At 39.1% G+C, this 19,043-nt stretch overlaps 1 protein-coding gene across 9 annotated transcripts in view; it reads left to right on the forward strand.

The window, feature by feature from the left end:
• LOC143035268 (epidermal growth factor receptor kinase substrate 8-like) overlaps positions 1–19,043 on the forward strand; it is a 170,961-nt gene that overhangs the window by 131,931 nt on the left and 19,987 nt on the right. For 8 of the 9 annotated variants that reach the window (XM_076202119.1, XM_076202112.1, XM_076202113.1 and 5 more), the window contains 6 exons: positions 401–525; positions 2,717–2,927; positions 3,561–3,659; positions 5,422–5,506; positions 15,384–15,569; positions 18,842–19,010. In XM_076202119.1, coding sequence (XP_076058234.1) covers positions 401–525; positions 2,717–2,927; positions 3,561–3,659; positions 5,422–5,506; positions 15,384–15,569; positions 18,842–19,010 — 875 coding nt within the window. The remainder of the gene's footprint in view (positions 1–400; positions 526–2,716; positions 2,928–3,560; positions 3,660–5,421; positions 5,507–15,383; positions 15,570–18,841; positions 19,011–19,043) is intronic. The other variant, XM_076202121.1, reaches the window with a different exon arrangement.

Raw genomic sequence — 19,043 nt, forward strand, 5'->3', positions numbered from 1 at the left:
ATACATGCAAAAATACATACACCCTCAACATAGAAGTTTTATAGTTAATACTCCATACAGTTATTAGTAAAGTATCTTCAACTTTTTTCTATAAAGCACTCTTCAAAAATTTACAAAGTAGAATACAACATTGGGTAGATTACTAAGAAAATACAACTTATTCATAGGTTATTATACTTGTTATTGCCGTAAACACAAACAGGATTGCATGTTATGAAATGTAGAATTTGTAATTCTTCAATGAAAATCCAGCCTTCTCAAAAACAGAATCTATTATTATGTAATTTCTGCTCTCATTCTTTGTATTAGCTTTCACAGTATTCAGATTGTTTGATATTGTACTGTGATATACTTGTATTCTATACATTTTAACAAAGTGTTGTATACTTTCCTTATTCAGCGCCTGCACCACAGTGAGCTCAGTGATTTCTATGACTCAGACAGACGTGAGCCCTCACCTACTTCAGATGTACCACCAGCACGTTACCACCAGAGACCTGTCGAGAGGTTCAGCAGAGAGGAAAGGTAACATTTGGGTATTTCTCATAGCTTGTGATAGTCAAGAGCAATGATGTGGTCAGCTTTGATTTAAAATATGTTTTAAATAGAAAAGCAAAATTTTGCAATGAGGTTCATGGGGAGAGGGGTCCCTAATATAACCCTCACTCTGCCCTTTAAGTCACCTTTAATACCACTGCCACAGGAACATAAAAAAAGAGAGAGAGTGCACGTGTGTGTGTCCTAGCAGTAGTAAAAAAAATTAAGTTCAACAAATGAGATATAGTAAAAGTGAAAGAATATCTTAACCCCTTCCATACGGTGCCGCACACGGCGGCGTCATGGACTTAGATCTCGTGGCAGCAACCAATGCCAGCCGTACGACGTGTCGTAATAATACTCGCATCATAAAATATAGTCACCGCTTATATCGATCGTTCTCTCTTCACCCGTGAATTTTGATAACCATAGAAAATGCGATTACAAAAGAATTAGAAAGAATGTCATTATGGAGGGGCGACTACAATAAATATAATCAAGACGCCGATATGGCAGCCTCGCGAATACACTCGCTCCCCATGACGCCTACGTGTGCGGCACCGTATGGAAGGGGTTAATATTGCTATGAGTGAAGATTTCTTTTGTACATACCATATTTTTCGGACCATAAGGCGCTTCATACCATAAGGCGCACCCGTAATTTACTCGTCCCCGTCCTTACATAAGGCGCAGCTGGTCTCGTCATCGGATAATCATGCTTATGCGAGTGCATTCAGAACTGATCATTTTCATTGTCGAATGAGAAAAATCGTTTGGGATTTAGTAAAATTACAAAAATAAGTGTTATTTTTTTTTAATTTGGTCAGTGAAATCAGACCACCTCCATGGATGGTCTGCCCTACCAATACCCCTAAAAAACAACATAAACACGTTACGGGAATTGTAGGGAATAAAACCAGCATTAGCAGTTTTATTCCCGGAATTCTCTATTCACGTAAAAACACAAGATTACAAATGAACGTAAATTTTTAGTTTCGACCATGGGCGCAATATAGCAATAGAAAATTAATTATTAATTTTGTAAATTGTAATGTATCAACGTAATATGCAATTTTGTGAGCGGAAATAAAAAACGAAAAAAGTTACTAAAACAGATTTAGTAATTAACGAAGTCTTGTCGGACGAATGGTACGCCATGTTTGTTATGATAGATGCCGACGTCTAACCTAACCTGTGTTTAATAAATTGTTACCTGCAAATTAAATGTCATCCGGCTTGTCCTCGTTGTTGTCGTCGTTGTGAGTGACGTTGGCGGGCTTTTCAACCACTCTCTCAGCTTGCGGGGTATACAGTTCCTATGCTACCGACTTCGTTCATTAGCATATTGGCTTGTAGCAAGATATTTTTTTTTTTTGCCCACAAAATTGCATATTACGTTGATACATTTTAATTTACAAAATTAATGATTAATTTTCTATTGCTATATTGCGCCCATGGTCGAAACTTAAACAATACCCAAATGACTACAGTCGGAGTGGAGCGAGACTAGACCAATGTAGAATGGCTGTCTTTGTTGTAGACGCTATCATGTCATAGCCATGATAGCGTTAATGAATGCGGTGGCATGGACTCGAAAACTGTTGAAGTTTTCGCAATTTTCTTGTCAAGATTCATCCCCCACCCACTCCAATCCCATTCACCACCCCTCCCTCCTTCTTTTCTTGGTTCCTCCTGAATATTAGGTCATCACTGCATCTCACTCATTCCCCTGGGTCAGAAACAATGCAGCAAGACACAGCACATCCACAGCAAGGCTGCTTCATTTAATAGGCAACCCCCCTCTCTGTCTCCTCATGCAGAAAAAGACAGAAGACAGGAAAAAGTACCTTCAGACTGTGTCAAAATATCATTCACATATAACCACTCCCTTCCATGCATCACACCATCATCCATATACAACCATTCTCTTCTGTAAAGGAAAAATACTGCATGACTGGTCAATAGGGGTTTCACTAAAGCCCCAAAGAAACCGACTACACATAACTATGTAGTTGGTACTTTAGTATGGGATCCAAAATTAATTGCTTTGATAAATAAAAGCAGTTTCATGTTGTAAGGCAGAAACTGGTAGATGTATAGCAACTCAACACAATGTTGCATTCATCTACCTCATCCCTCTAAAATCCAAATGATTACCAAACTTTCTTGTGGTTTATAGAGCCAGATCAATGACGCCACCTTCAGACTATCACCCTGGTGCTCGCATAGATGTTTCCCAAGAGTCTTTGGATATGCCCTCCTTTGAGAAGCTACAAAAACAATGGCTAGCAGAACTTAAGTCACGAGGAGCCAAAATTGTTCAAGTCACATATCCACGAACTGCCAATAATGACAAAGAACTGACAGTGGTGCGTGGAGAGTTCTTAGAGGTAAGTGGACATTAGAGAGAAGGATGTTTAGAATAAGTGAAAGGTATAGTGAAGAATGAAAGTGTACAAAAAATAAAATAGGGTGACAATAGACAGGTGAAGCAGATGAAGTAGTGAAGGTTTTGAAGAATAGCAATGATGTGAAGGTTGTCCTTTATTCCCCACAAAAAAAGATTTCTTAATTAGAGCAAATGAGAGACTAAATGTACTCAAAATAGCTGCAAGCAAAGAACTTGAACAGGTTGGACCAGAAAGTCTCCTATTGGCATATTTTGCCATTGTTTAGGAAATGTCCCATTCACAAGGGATTAAATTATACATGCATGCATACCAAAAGGTCCTTTACCCTCTGTATGACAAGAAATTCTGTTTTGTCACATGCAAATATATAACAAAATGCTGTTTCCCTGTTTTAAAGAGGCCCACTTGCATGCCATATTTATAGTGGAAAATTGCCATATACAATACATTTTTGTATTGTAAGGCAGAATTACTTATGGTTCATGAAATTAAATGGAGAAGTAAAAGAAGGTATTACTTGGTGTGGTAGATATACAAGACATTAATGTAGATAAGAAGGTAGAGGTACTGTTGTGTAAGAGTGATGGCTCATTTGTCTTTTCCATAACACAGGTCATGGATGATAGTCGCAAATGGTGGAAAGCTATCAATGCAAGAGGGCAGATAGCCCATGTTCCCCACACTATTGTCACACCCTATTCTGCTGACCAGGTATGTGATCGGAGGTGTCATATAAGCTTGGAGGGGGGGGGGGGGGAATAGAAAAAAAATAACATTAGCCAGAACATTGTTTGAAGACATGGGTTTTTACTTGGTCAATTGATTAAATCTATTTTGCACCCATTAGCACCCAGAAGTTATATTTTTTCCTAAAATCAATCTTTAAATCAGTTAGGATGTGATGGAAAATAGGAAGGGGGTCTATATGATAATGGATCTATGGGTGGTTTGTTTGGTTTTCTGTACATCAAAAGCCTTCTTCCCCTTATAAGGATAAAGGAGGTTGCATACACCCACCCTCTACCCATCCCACATCCATCCATATTTTAGGAATAGTGTTACAAAAGAATTATTTCAAAAACAAACTACAAATTTTCCCCTTCGAAGTAATCCCCCTAGAGTCTAATATACTTTCCCATCCCTCTCTGCCATGCTTGCATGCACTCCTGGAAGAATTCTTCCAGGATCCTCTGCAGCTCCATCGTCATGGCCTTTTTTATGTTGTCCACATCTTCAAAATGGGTCCCCTTGATGACCCCCCTGAGCATGGGGAAGACGAAAAAATTACATGGAGCCAGGTTGGGTGAGTAGGGAGGTTTTTCCAGCACAGCGATGTTCTTCTCAGCCAGGAACTGTCAGATTCTCAGGGAATTGTGAGCAGGTGCTTTGTCATGGTGAAGCAGCCATGAGCTGTCCTGCCACAACTTTTGCATTGTCTCGTGCACGAAACAAAGCAAACACCACAGTATCTCTTTGTAGATGTGCTGGTTGATTGTCTGGCCCTGTGGCAAGAACTTGCAGTGGACAGTGCCCCTCACAACGAAGAATGCATTCAACATTACTTTGACTGTCTTGCTTTCTTCGGCCTTGGTGACATCAGACTCTTCCACTGAAGGCTCTGGCATTTGGTCTTCAGGTCATACTCAAAGATCCATGACTCATCACTGCTGATGACTCTCCCTAGCAAGTCTGGTTCAGTTTCAAGATGCTCAAGTATGTCCTGACACACTTGCATGTGTCATTCCTTCTGGTCGTCGTTCAGCAGTCTTGGCAGCATCTTTGCACAGGCTTTCTGCATGCCCATAATCTTCCAGACATTGCCCTGATTCATGCCCAGCTCATTCACGATCAGTCAAACAGTCAGCCAACAATCAAAATGCTCTATCTGCCTGACACATTTAACATTGGCCTCAGTCCTGCTCGTTGAAGCTTCCGCTCCTGGGGTCGTGTTCCACTTCCTCATGTCCCCCTTTAAACCTCTTGCACCATTCAAAAACATGCGAGTGTGACATCGTCTCATCTCCGTACACTTGCTGCAGCAATCCCAGTGCTTCTGACAGAGGTTTCCCCAACCGGACCAGAAATTTTAAGTTTGTTGCTCTGTGTTCGTTGCATGACAACCTGAAACGAAGGATATGTATGTAAAAGCATGTGGAAAAAAGTTCAGTGACTGCTGAGAGCTGAGATCACAGTTATATACTCCAGGAGGATTACTTTGAAAGGGAAAACTCATAGTAGTTTGGGTTTGAAATAAATCTTTTGTAACACCAGTTCTGGAACTTCGACACACCTCATATTGTATCATCAGCTTCTGCTTTTCAGCAACTTTAGCAATGACATGTTTCATAACCTTTATTGTGCATTTGATTTGCTTCTTCCCTTGAGGGCTGTTTTCATTTATCTCAGGAACAACTGTGTGAAACAAGAACCTCATGTTTTTCTTTACTGATGCCCAAATTTCATTAAATTACAGGAAAACAAGGAAGATTACAGAGATGATGGCCGGCGAGGGGCAGCTCAACCTCCACCTCCAGAGTGGGGACGCAAGGGCAAGAAAGGTGAATTCCGCTACTTCTAAAACCAGCCAGCCAGCTAGCCATGTTTGTCTCCTTCAGTTGTCTGTCTTTCTTGTAGCGTACGTCACCTTGGCTGTATGTCCTGGCTCTTCCACTGCTGTGTACAGTATTTACATGCTTAGTTCAACCTCACAGTTTCATCTTGTATCAGAGTTGCAGATCTTTCAAGCTATATGTTACTGTATTCCCTGGTCTTCTGTGTTTCAGTGTTTGTATACTCTTATCCCTGTAAAACTCCATGTTTTTCTATCTGCACTAATGATTTTCATGATGTATACATGGCTCATAGCCTCAGCATCTTGAAAAGGAATGGGAAACAGAATATGTTTATAAGATTTGTTTCAAGTTCATCTCACATTAGTGTTACTCTTTACAAATTAGTTTAGATGTTTTGAATTTACATCTTTTTCCCATTCTCAGTGAAATACCAACTATATGTTACCTTTCATTACAGTTGTTGGTTGTTGTTGTTGTATTGTAGTCATGTGGTAGTTATGTTGTCTCTGTTGTTTATCTTTATCATTATTTCATGTAATTGTTCATACCATTTAATGAATTTTTCAACCCAGGTTCTTTTATGAGAAGGCTTAAGAAACAATTTAAAATTTTAGTGCTTGTAATGTGAAATCATTTGACGTGGTACTTTCGAATCATCATCTTTGATGCTTTAATTTTGGTTTGCATTTATTTTCTTAACACTTCATAATGGCAGTGTACATTTTAGATTTCAGTTCTAGCCAGTGCCAAACATTTGATTCATGTGAAGGTCTGAATAATGACAGAGCTGGGTATAATTATCCGAGACCCTATATTATCCTGAGCTTGCTGTTCTACTGTATGAAATTGTGGCATTTGCTAGAATTTTTTTTTTTTTTTTTTTTAAATGTACATCACTGTATTAAAGAGATTGAGGAATCTGAAAGGGTTGATCAATTCTGATTATGGTTTCTCAAAAGTAATCATTGTTTCTAAAGCCAAAATAATTGCAGATCACAGATTGTGTAGAATATTGTTGAATCACTTTTTGTGCTAATTTGAACTGTATACAGCCTACATATGTAAAATGTAAACCTCACTTTTGTGCTTGCATCATATTCTTCATCCTTATCATTGAGAGTCTTTTAAGGAGAGATAAGAGAGCCATTGAGTATCTGTAGTGGTATAACAGACATATGTATATTATGTAGTTTATTCAGTGGACATCCATATCACCCAGTTGAGTTTAGCAATTGTCATTAAAATTATTGTGTAAAGACAAGCAGTCTTTCAGCCATGTCTAGATTTGTATATCTTAATTGAAGTAGGTTATTGATTTTTTTTCTTGTACATAGTAAAATTTATGCTAACCAGAGATATTCTGGGTGGTAATGCATTGAAATTTCTTACAAGTATCATCCAGTAGTTCAGTAAAGATATTAATACCAATTATTATTTTCATAGTAGAATGATTAGTGTGTAAGGAAAGAAATAATTGTATAACTAGAAAGTGCTGTTATAATTCCCAGTAACTTGTCAGTTCTATATTTTTGCAATAGAAGTATGTTGTAGATTTGAATATAACAATTGTCCTTAGTCTTATAATGACAGTAATGACAAAAACATAGATAAGCATTGAACCCAAAACATTACTCTGTCCTTCCATCTGCCCAGCACCTATAAATGTTATAGGTTTTTTAAAAACATATGCTTTTTGTAGTTTACTGTATGTGGTGTAGTTATTGTAGTTATGCTGCTGTTGTTTGTGTTTATAGCATTTAGCTGAAATGTTTTTTTTTTTCCTGTGACACTGCCTATTAGCTTACTGCGAACTAGTACTGTAAATGCACAATTTGTTTGTAGAAGTGTTGCTTCATTGTAAAATTGTTACTGCTTCTGTTACTTATAGCTCTAGTGTTCATTGTTGGCCTCACCCATTTTTCTTCTTCACATGAAAGGTATATCTGAACTTGTTACTGATTTCAGTGCTGTTTATGGGAGTTTGTTTGTGATATTGCTTTCCCACATAAATTTATCAATGCATGTTGTTTTACTGCGATGCGGTCACCACCCAGCACTTCTAAGCTACCAGAAGAGGCTGGACGACCGTGTTGTGAACAGCTGCCCAGAATGTAACACTTCACCCCATACCATACAACACATAATGGAAGACTGCATTATACACAATCATGCACGCAAACAACACAACATACACTCTATAAAGGATTTGTGGGAAAACCCAGTTTCGGCTGTGGCCTTCCTTGGGGAGACGGGACTGCTCGGACAGACAGTCTAGGGAACGACAACAACAACAACAACTGCTGTAGCTCACTGCACTGTCAGAAATTTTAGATTTTAACATTCATCTATCATATGTGAATATATATTATGCATATACAGTATACATTGCATGCTTGTGTTTTGTGTTCATGTAAGAAGGTATACTCATGATGTCTTATCATGTTTCTTTTTCCAATCCATCAATCCTATTCTTAAATTAATTTATAGTTGTAGGTTGTGTTAAATCATCTTGCCAATTCCAGTTTACACATCTATACAAAAGAAATTGTTTTTAGACATCCATCAGACATGTTTGTTTTTATACATCCGTCAGACATGTGGTCCTTTTCAATTTGTTTCTATGACCTCATGACATCCTCCACTTCCAGACCATGAGATCATCTCTGTCATTTTTGCCCATTTCCTTTAATGACCCAAACATCAAAATCATGTCCCCATTTTCTTGTCTTTTAACCACTTCAGTACAACTCAAATTCTTGCGCACAGCATTGGCTGCCATATGTAATTTGCATCACACTACTTGCATTATAAAATATAAAGTCACTGCTGTATTACTTGTTCTCTTTTACTCTGAGTAATGATAAACGGAAAATGTGATCAGTCCATTTCACAGAATCCAGGGGTAACTCATGTACAACTACAAAAAAAATACAGTATAATCAAGATGCCAACACTGGCAACCTTGTGTACCCATTTCACCTCATGATGCCTACGTAGGCATTATCGTACTGAAGTGGCTGTCATCTCTCCATGGTTTAAAAAAGTGTAAGAAATACAGTTGAACTTTATAGAAATCATGGATATGTGTGTGTGTGTATGTGTATATGTATAAATATGTTTATATATAATAAGAGTGGGGATAGAAAAGAAGTTGGGAGATAGGGTTGATGAAAGAGTATTGGGATGGTTTGTACACATGGAAAGAATGAGTGAAGAAAGATTAGGTAAATGTGGAAGGCAGAGGTGGGTGGAGTGAACAGGAGGGAGTAACTGAGGATGAGGATGAGGTGGATGGATGGGGTAAAAAGGGCGTTGAGAAAGAGGGGGATGTCTGTTGAGGAAGGAAGGGAAAATACAGAAGATAGGAGTGAGTGGAGGATGGTTCTACCTGGATGATGCTGTGATGCATGGAAGGGAGTGGGTGGGGGATGGGGGGTAGGGAGTGGTTATGTATGAATGATGTTTTGATACAACCTGAAGGAATTTCGTCCTGTCTTCTCTTGTTTTGCATGAGGGGACAGAGGCTGGTCATCAATTAAATTAAATGGCCTTGTTTGTGGATGTGCTGTGTCTTGCTACATTGCTTCTGACCCAGGGCAATGGACAAGATGCATGGATGACCCATCATCCAGGAGGAGCCAAGAAAAGAGGGAGGAAGGGAGGGGTGGTGAACGAGATTGGAGTGGGTAGGAATGGAACTATGCCTTTTGACTTTGGCTACCTCTCTTGTAAGGGGGAAAAAGCCCTTGGTATATGTATGTATATGTATATATACATACATGTATGTCTAGAATATATATTGATACACAATTTACACACAGTTACTTATTTTTGATAGAAATCATCATTTGATCTGCAGTGCAAAATGAATCTTTTGTCACATAAAATTAGTAAGATAGGGATGCTTGGAATGAGAAAAGTGTAGTCTGGGCATGGATGCATAGTGAAGGTTAGATAATCCGAACCTAAAGGAAATGGATGTGCATGAAGCTGGTGGTGGTACTAATGTTGGATTGCTGGTTTCTTTAACTTTTTGATAATTAAGAATTGACATGAGAAGAAACAATCTGCATGAGCAAGCAATCTTTTCATTCAGTTGATCTGATGAACTAACTTCTTGGTACAGCTGTACCTCATTGCCTTTTCAGTTAATATTGGTTGTACAGTAGATTTAAAAGTTTTTCAAAGCAAAGTTGAAAATGCATGATAGGTTTCACTTTTTCTTTTCTTTCCTTTTTTTCTATAGAGTTTATATTGGATGACGGCCTTTTTTCATCTCTATGACCAATACACTCATAGCAAATAAGCTTTCCTATCAATTAAAGGACATACATACTTCCTTTCTTTTTAGAAATCTGCACATATTCTACCTAGGTATATGTAAAAAGTAACAATTATGTTGTCATAAGAAACTGCATCTCTGCAGTACATGAAATCAAATCGATTCATTTCAACCAGAGAACCATAAAGAGTTATCTGTATATTTGTAAGATAAAATAATTATGTGGTAGTGGGTACAATATTTCCTATTCTAAAACATAAAAATAATGATATGGAAAGTGTAATATTACATAATAAAAAGTTTATAGGAAAATAGAGCGTACCTTTTTTTTTTAAATAACTTTGCACATCCTTTGTGCAATATTTAATTGAAACACCTTAAGCTTGTTCTACCTACAGATAGGTTGAATAGATTTTTTGCAGTAAAATCTACTCATGATCAAAGTTACAACCTTTCGTTGCACCATGAAATTATAGGACCCTAGTTAAGGAGTTGTAAGTACTCCATACGTGTCAACTAAGCTAACAAAATGAAAGCTTGAAAGGATGATCCGATCCAGTCTTTTTATGGGAACCACCACCAGAAAATTTGATTTGAAAAAAATATATTGATCTTTGAAAATTATTACAAAAACTCTTCATGCAAATTGATCCACACATTTTTAAATATATTACTGGTAGACTGTATTTCTTGTGTTTCTTATCCTTGTTACATTTTCCTAGAAATCAGTAATGTGGTGTTTAAGAATCATCTCCGGGAATATGCTAGATTTAATAGTAGTTTTCTAGAAGTATTTCTGTCTCATGTTTCACCCAAGAATGTGAAGTGATGTGGAGCTGAAATATTTTTTGCTTTGTCCTTGTCTGCTTTATATGTTTCTGAAAGGTAAGTGGCTATATATGGAAATTGGCAGCTATTGAAAAATGTACTGTCTGCAGTTGCATACCTGTGCATCATATATTTGTCTTCAAATTATCATCAATTTATAACTTGGACAATATTGAACCATATCCATTAGCATATGCAATTTTTATTTGTCTTCTATTATTTCCTGTCATAGTTTTAATTCATCTCTTCCCCTCTAGTACCGTTTCATCAGTTTCAAATGTGTGTGGATAGGGTAAAGATGAGAGTAAAAGGGAAGAGATAAGCAGTATGTTTGTGAGAAGAAAGATGGATGTGTTAGCATTGAGTGAAACTAAGTTGAAAGGGAGGGGCGAGTTTGAGTTTGGAAGGGTATCAAGAGTGAAGAAAGGACAGTGGAGAGAAGGGGTGGCTATACTAGTAAGTGAAGAGATAGGTAAACGTGTGGTGGAGTGGAAGGAGGTTTCTTCAAGGTTAATGTGGATGAAGGTGACACTGGGAAGGGAGATATGGGTCTTTTTAAGTATATATGGGCCTGGTAGTGAGAAGAGTGCAGAGGATATGGAGGCTTTTTGGATAGATTTAAATGAGTGCATAGAGGGTTTAGGGAGAAATGTCATTGTAGTGGTATTGGGAGATCTCAATGCTAGACTAGGAGACAAACCAGTAGACAGAGTGGTTCAGAAGTATGGAATTCCAGGAAAAAATTGTAGTGGAGAGATGATGGTGATGTGTCTAGAGAGTTAATGATATCAAATATCAAACACAGTGTTTAGGAAGAAAGTCAAGTAAAAGTACACATGGGAGAGGGTAGTGGATGGAGGGGTGGTAGATAAGGCTTCAATGGACTACATAGTGGTAACAGGGACAAGAGTAGGAAGAGTTTTGGATGTACATGTTCTAAGGGGAGAGAGTGGGGGAATGTCAGATCATTTTCTGGTGGAAGGTAAGTTGAGAGTGGAGGATAGATGGAGAAAGAGGAAAAGGACAGAATGTGGGGAGGTGCTTAGAGTAAACTGTTTAGATGAGAAAGAAAAGGAGTACAAGAAAAAGATGAGAGAAGAGTGGCAGGGAGTGGAGGAGGAATGGAGATTTTTCAAGAAGGGAGTCAGTATGTGTGCAAATATGGTGTGTGGAACAAGGAGGATGGGAGGGAATAAAAGAAAGGGTAACAAGTAGTTGGATGATAAACAAAGAAGGTTGTATAGGAGAAGAAATTAGCATTCACAGATTGGTTACAAAATAGGATGAGAGAATCATATGAGAGGTGCAAAGAAAAGAGAAATAAAACAAGATAAAGGAGGCAAACAGTAGATCAAATGTGAAGTGGAGTAAGAGTATGACAGAGAATTTTGAAAGTAATTAAAAAATGTTTTGGAAAGAAATTAAGAGAGGAAGGGGGTAAATCAAGTAGAGAAGAAAAGGTAAAAGGTGCAGATGGAGAGATGATAAGGGTAGAGACAGTAATAAGAGGAAGATGGCTAGAGTATTTTAGGGAGTTGCTAAATGTGAAGGAGGATAGGGAGGGAAAGGTAGTTGCAGTGGAAAGCACTAAGAAAATGACAGTGATGAGTGAGGAAAATGGAAGAGAAATGAGGAAAGATGAGAGTAGGTAAGGCAACTGGGTTGGACAGGTGTTGTGCAGAGTGTCTAAAAAGGGAGGTACAGTGATGGTGGGCTGGCTGGTGAGGTTGTTTAATGTTTGTCTAAAAGAGGGTAGAGTGCCTGTATAGTTCCTCTTTACAAGGGAAAAGGAGACAAGTGTGAGTGTAGTTGTTTCAGAGGGATTAGTTTGTTGAGTGTGGTTGGGAAGGCTTATGGGAGAGTTTTGATTGAGAGGATTAGGAGAGGAACAGGAAATAATTGGTGAAGAACAGGGTTTAGGACTGGTAGGAGTTGCATGGATTAGATTTTTGTGGTAAGGCAGATATGTGAGAAAGATTTAGGAAAAGGTAAGGATGCCCTTTGTGGATTTGGAAAAGGCTTATAACAGGGTAGACAGGAAGCCACTGTGGGAGGTATTGCAGATATATGGGATAGGAGGAAAGCTGTTAAGAGAAATCAAGATTTTTTTTTATGAGAGCAGGAGGGCCAGTGTTAGAATTAGAAATGGAGAGAGTGAGTGGTTTGAGGTAAAGGTGGGAGTTCACCAGGGATGTGTTATGTCACCTTGGCTGTTCAATTTATACATGGATGGGGTGGTGCAAGAGGTAAATGCAAGGTTAATGGGCCAGGGATTGGAAATGGTTAAAGAATATGGAGAAAAATGGGACTCAAGCCAGTTGTTTGCTGATGACACTACTTGTAGCAGGATCAGAGAAGGGATTAAGATAAATGTGGGTAAAAGTAAGGTGATGAGATGTACAATGGGAGAGAATGACAGCAAATTGGAAGTGAGTATTAAGTAAGGGAGAGAGACTGGAGGAAGTGGATAGCTTTAGATACTGTGGTGTGAATATGGCAGGAAAGGGAGGAGGGGAGGTGGAGGTAGAATGTAGAATGAGAGAAACAAGTAATTGTCTTTGAGAATTAAAAATTATAATGAGATATAGGCATATGAGAATAGATGCTAAGAGGAGATTGTATGAAGGGGTGATTGTGCCAACAGCACTGTTTGGGTCAGGAATATGGAACATAAGAGAGGAAGAGTTTAAGTGTATTTACCTAGCTGTATTGTGTTTGAGATGAAATGCCTGAGAAGTATGGATAAAGTGAGAAACAAGGAAGAGAGTAGGGGTGGAAAGGGAGTTGGGAGATAGGATTGATGAAAGAATATTGGGAAGGTTTGGACACATTGAAAGAATGAGTGAAGAAAGATTAGTAATAGAAGTGTTGAAGGCAGAGGTGGGGGGCTACCAAGGATGAGATGGATGGATAGTGTAAAAGGGGCATTGGGAAAGAGGGAAATATCAGTTGAGGAAGGAAGGGAGAAGACAAGATGGGGTAAGTGGAGAATGGTTGTGTATGAATGATGCTGTGATGCATGGAAGGGAGCAGGTGGGGGATGAGTGAGTATGCATGAATTAGATAAAGCAGCCTTGCTGTGGATGTACTGTGTCTTGCTACATTGCTTCTGACCCAAGGCAGTGGTCAAGATGCAGGGATGACCCGTCATCCAGGAGAAGCCAAGAAAAGAGGGAGGGAGGGAGGGGTAGTGAATGGGAGTGGAGTATGTGGGGATGAAATGGGTGGGAGTGGATTTAAGCCTTTGACTTTGGCTATTTTATTTGAGGAATATGTTCATTTACCCAATTGGAGCTGAGTTAGAATGTAATACACACAAATTAACTAGAAATGTGATAGAACCTGAATATATGAAAACAGAAGAATAATTAGCATGAAAGAATTTATCAATTGGTGAATCAGAGTAAAGTTAGTGTTATGGATACTGGTGTTGTTGAACAAGCTAAGGAGGAATGGATTCTCGTAGGTGTAACACCCAAGATTTGTGCTGGGGATTATTGGCTTGGCTAAGCCGATGAGAAGCACTTGAAGATCTTGGAGAGATTCATTTGGTTTGATAAGGAAATCCATACATCAGACTTGGATGTCTGTAGACAACTGTAAATAGTCTGATGTTATAGGAACCTGTACAGTAGGACAAAGATCCATGTTTTCAAGGTTCTTGTGGCCCTTGTCTTGCTGTATGAGTGTAAGACTTGAACCACCCACCCAGACTTTGAAGTTGTCTAATTGCCTTCTGTTCAAAGTGTATTTGTGGTGAGTATAGGGGATACCACTGGAGAGACTGTTTCAAATGAGGATGCACCCTATGAGCAACGTTCCCTCTAAGCTGTGCGCACACATGTTTTACAACCAGCGCACATAAAGAAAAAAATGTGTGTACACAAGGTTTTCAAATTATATTCAAATCCACTCAATGAAGAAGTTCCACCCAAACATCAACTTATAAATTCTCAAAAAAATATGGTAACTTACTGTCAAACTTTTTTTTATCCTCCTCTAACTTTAGTGCATCTATTGCAAATGAAATTACTTTGCTGCCATGGGTGCACACGTACTTTTCAGAGAAAGCAAAATTTGTGCTCAAATTTCTGCACATACTCTCAGCAAAAAATTAGAGGGAACATTGCCTATGAGGCAAGTAACTTGCCTTATCCCCCAAGTTCCCACTGAGTCACTAGGATTGTATGGCTCCCCTTTTGAATGATGACCCTGCTCAAAGAATGGACAAAGCCAAGGGGGGGGGGATCTATGCAGGTCATGGTTCCATCAGATAAATAATATTTATCTGAGGGGACTGGGGATGGATCAGGAGCCTGCCTGGGAGCTTGCCAGGGATCCTCTTTAGGGATAGAGAAGGGTGAGTGTGCCTATGTGCTGTTATTGTGCATGAATTGTTTAGTATTTGATTTTATGTTTGTATCTTTAAGTTTTTAATTCTCTTTCTAATTTATGTCTTGTATTTTCTCCACAAACACCTCATTATCAACATCATTCCCCTATTCATCCATACAATCACCCACCTGACCTCCCATCCTAAATTTTTGCCTTGTCCCTATTCCACAACATGACTGATGACATTTTGCAAATGTTCGCCTGCTTAATGCACCTCACTGCTCGCACATACTTTAACCCATGACCAACAAACTGAAACCCCATCATCCCTCATTTGTCATACGCCCGTATACATGCCTGATCTTCACCGCCGCCGCCATTGTCGTGTTCCTGGCCACCGAAATCCAAACCAAACAGGTTCTGAATTCACCATTGGCGATTCAAGTGAGGATGACGACAGCCACTTACGTAAGAGATCTCCTGTGGTTCCTCCTGTCCCCCCGCCCCTTCCGCCTACAGACTTCACCCCTTCCAACACCATTTCTTATAGATCGCCTAAACCCAGTTCAAAATCCAAAACTCAGCAAACTGGCTTCGGTACAAGTAAGTAGTGTAGCCTCTTGTAGAATAGCTTTTATGTGCTCTAGGGGCATACCCAAGAGTTCAAGTAATTTGCAGATAAGTTAAAATCAACAGCATTAAATGTGTATCGATAAATGCAGGTCAGATAAAGTTCCGGAGTGGGGAGGTGCATGGCTTTCCACTTGAATGTAACACTGGTGTCTCCACTTGTGTCTTCATAGAGATTTTCATGCAAGACTTGACTCTAGCTGTGAAATTGTTTTCATTTCTTTTACTCCATTTATGTGGATATACAATTGAATCAAGGAAGACAGAATAATGTGAATTATTATTTGATACATTTTCTGAGAAGTACTTGACAGTGCTGCTACCTATTTTGCATGTGGAAGAAACAGAAAATTAAAATCCATAGATCCGAAAGAAAGATGGCACAAATTTTGGTATCTATACTTCTGTTTTGCTGTTTAAGATTTCATTGTACTATCCTTGAATTCCTCTTTGTGCAATATTTGTTTTATGTGGATAAGAGATGTCTAAGATTTCATTGTACTATCCTTGAATTCTTCTTTGTGCAATATTTGTTTTATGTGGATGAGAAATGTCTAGCAAAGAAAGAAATAAAGTACTCATGATAATAAATTTTATCATCAATTCTAATCTTTCCAATTACACATGCAAACCTAGTCATCTTAAAATTTCATTCCACATCATTACATCATGTTTGCAGCAAAACAAAATACTGTACCATGTAAAAACAAGTGTATGTCACACTTCATAAAAGGGTTTGAGAAATTGTCAATATTTTTACTCACAAATAATTATTTTATTAGTTACTATATAGAAACGAGGAGGTGAGGAGAGCGGGGATGAAAAGGGAGTTAGGAGATAGGGTTGATGAGTATTGGGATGGTTTGGACACGTGGAAAGAATGAGTGAAGAAACATTAGTAAGAGGTGTGAAAGGCAGAGGTGGAGGGAGGGAAGATGAGGGGGTGACCAAGGATGAGATGGATGGATGGGGTAAATGGGGCATTTGGAAAGAGGGGAATGCTGAGGAAGGAAGGAAAAAGATGGGAGTGAGTGGAGAATGGTTGTGTACGGATGATGTTGTGATGCATGGAAGGGAGTGGGTGGGGCATGGGGGGGGTGAGGAAGTATGTCTGAATGTATTTGACACAGTCCAAAGGGATTTCTCCCTGTCTTCTCTCCACATGAGGGGACAGAGAAAGGGGGTCACCAATGAAATGAGGTGGCCTTGCTGTGGATGTGCTGTGTCTTGCTACATTGCTTCTGACCTTGGGCAGTGGGCGAGATGCAAGGATGACCCATCATCCAGGAGGAGCCAAGAAAAAAGGGAGGGAGGGGTGGTGAATGGGGATGGAATGCCTGGTAGTGGATTTATGCCTTTGATTTTGGCTACCTCCCTTGTCAGGAGGAAAAGCCCTTGGTATGTGTATGCATGTAGGTATCTATTACTATGCCACTATGGGTGTCATGCAGAGTGTAAAAAAGGGAGGAACAGTGATGGTGGACTGGCTGGTGAGGTTGTTTAATGTTTGCCTAAAAGAGGGTAGAGTGCTGGAGGAGTCTGTGTAGTTCTGCTTTACAGGGGAAAAGGGGACATGTGTGAGTGTAGTAGTTTCAGAGGGATCAGTCTGTTAAGTGTAGTTGGGAAGGTTTATGGGAGGGTCTTAATTGAGAGGATTAGGAGAGGAACAGGGAGTTATTGGTGAAGAACAGTGTGGGTTTAGGACAGGTAGGGGTTGCATGGATCAGATTTTTGTAGTAAAGCAGATATGTGAGAAAGCTTTAGAAAAAGGTAAGAATGTTTTTTGGGCCTTTATGGATTTGGAAAAGGCTTATGACAGGGTAGACAGGAAGGTACCGTGGGAGGTATTGCAGATATATGGGATAGGAGGAAAGCTGTTAAGAGCAGTCAAGATTCTTTACAATAGTATAAGAGCTTGTGTTAAAATTATAAAGAGAATGAGTGGTTTGAGGTAAAGGTGGGACTTCACCAGGGATGTCATGTCGCCGTGGCTGTTCAATTTATATATGGATGGGGTGATGCAAGAGGTAAATGTAAGGATAATGGGCCCGGGATTGGAGATTGTTAAAGAAAATGGAGAAAAATGGGAGATAAGCCAGTTGTTGTTTGCTGACAACACTTCACTTGTAGCAGGATCAGAGAAGGAATTAAGGAAGTTAGTAACGGAGTTTGGGAAGGTGTGCAAAAGAAGGAAGTTGAAGATAAATGTGAGTAAAAATAAGGTGATGAGATGTACAAGGGGAGAAAGTGGCAGCAGAATGGAAGTGAGTATTAAGGGAGAGAGACTGGAAGTAGATAGTTTTAGATACTTGGATGCAATTGTGGCAGGAAAGGGAGAAGTGGAGGTAGAATGTAGATTGAGAGAAACAAGTGCCTTAGGGGATTAAAAAGTGTAATGAGAAATAGCCATTTGGTCATTATTTTCTGCATGAAGGGATGGAGATGGAGGTCGCCAATTAAATAAAGTGGCCTTGCTGTGGATGTGCTGTCTTGCTGCATTGCTTCTGAGCCAGAGCAGTGGACAAGATGCAGGGATGTGTGGAGATGAAATGGGTGGGATTGGATTATGCCATTGACCCTGGCTACCTCACTTGTAAGGGGGAAAAGGCCCTCAGTATATGTATCTACTATGCCTCTCTTGATCTTGGTTATAGGAGCAACCAGATTTTGTATAACTTGGGTCTACCTCTTGTGCACTTGCATAGAAAATTGCAGTTATAACACTGGTAATTTTTTTAGTTTGGATCTTCCTCTTTTATACAATTTATGTCATCTTGTATTCCTATCTTTTTTTCTTTAGGTTTTTTTCTAACCTACCCAAACCCAACTCAAGCTACCCTAACCAACCTAATCTAGTTTAGTATTTCATTGGTGTGTATTGTAAAATGAATAATAGTTCCAATTGACTTTTATACAAAAAAGTTCTACAGATGTGCTCACTGAATGCATTGTTTTCTTGAAATCATAATGAAGATTCCAACTAAGATAATACCATTTATTTTTTCCTGCATCAGCATAACTTTTAAAATATAGTTTACTTATTGATAGCAGTTATATGATGGATTTATTTAACATTAGATAGAATCTTATTTGATCAATGACAGCTTTCCGAATTCAGTTGCTAACCTGATAATAATGTTGATGTGACAGAAGAAACCTGGAAGTTGAGGCGTAGGTATACATCATCCACTCCACTTTTCCATCAATGTCCGTCCTCACACTTTGCCCCTTGCACTTCCGTACAGCCTCATCACATATGGACTTGATGAATGAGGAGCTTCGGATGGTCCTGGAGACATTCCGTCGCCGACGGCCACACCTTGAAATCAACAAGACACCTGATGTCTACATCAGCTCTCATTCAACACCCAAAGAGGTCCAGGAGTGGCTGAAACTAAAGGGATTCTCAACCAGGTTGGTGCCAATTACTATATAGTGTGTATGTAT

This window comes from Oratosquilla oratoria, chromosome 18, assembly GCF_046742065.1.
Source record: "Oratosquilla oratoria isolate Oo_2021 chromosome 18, ASM4674206v1, whole genome shotgun sequence".
Classification (NCBI taxonomy): Eukaryota; Metazoa; Arthropoda; class Malacostraca; order Stomatopoda; family Squillidae; genus Oratosquilla; species Oratosquilla oratoria.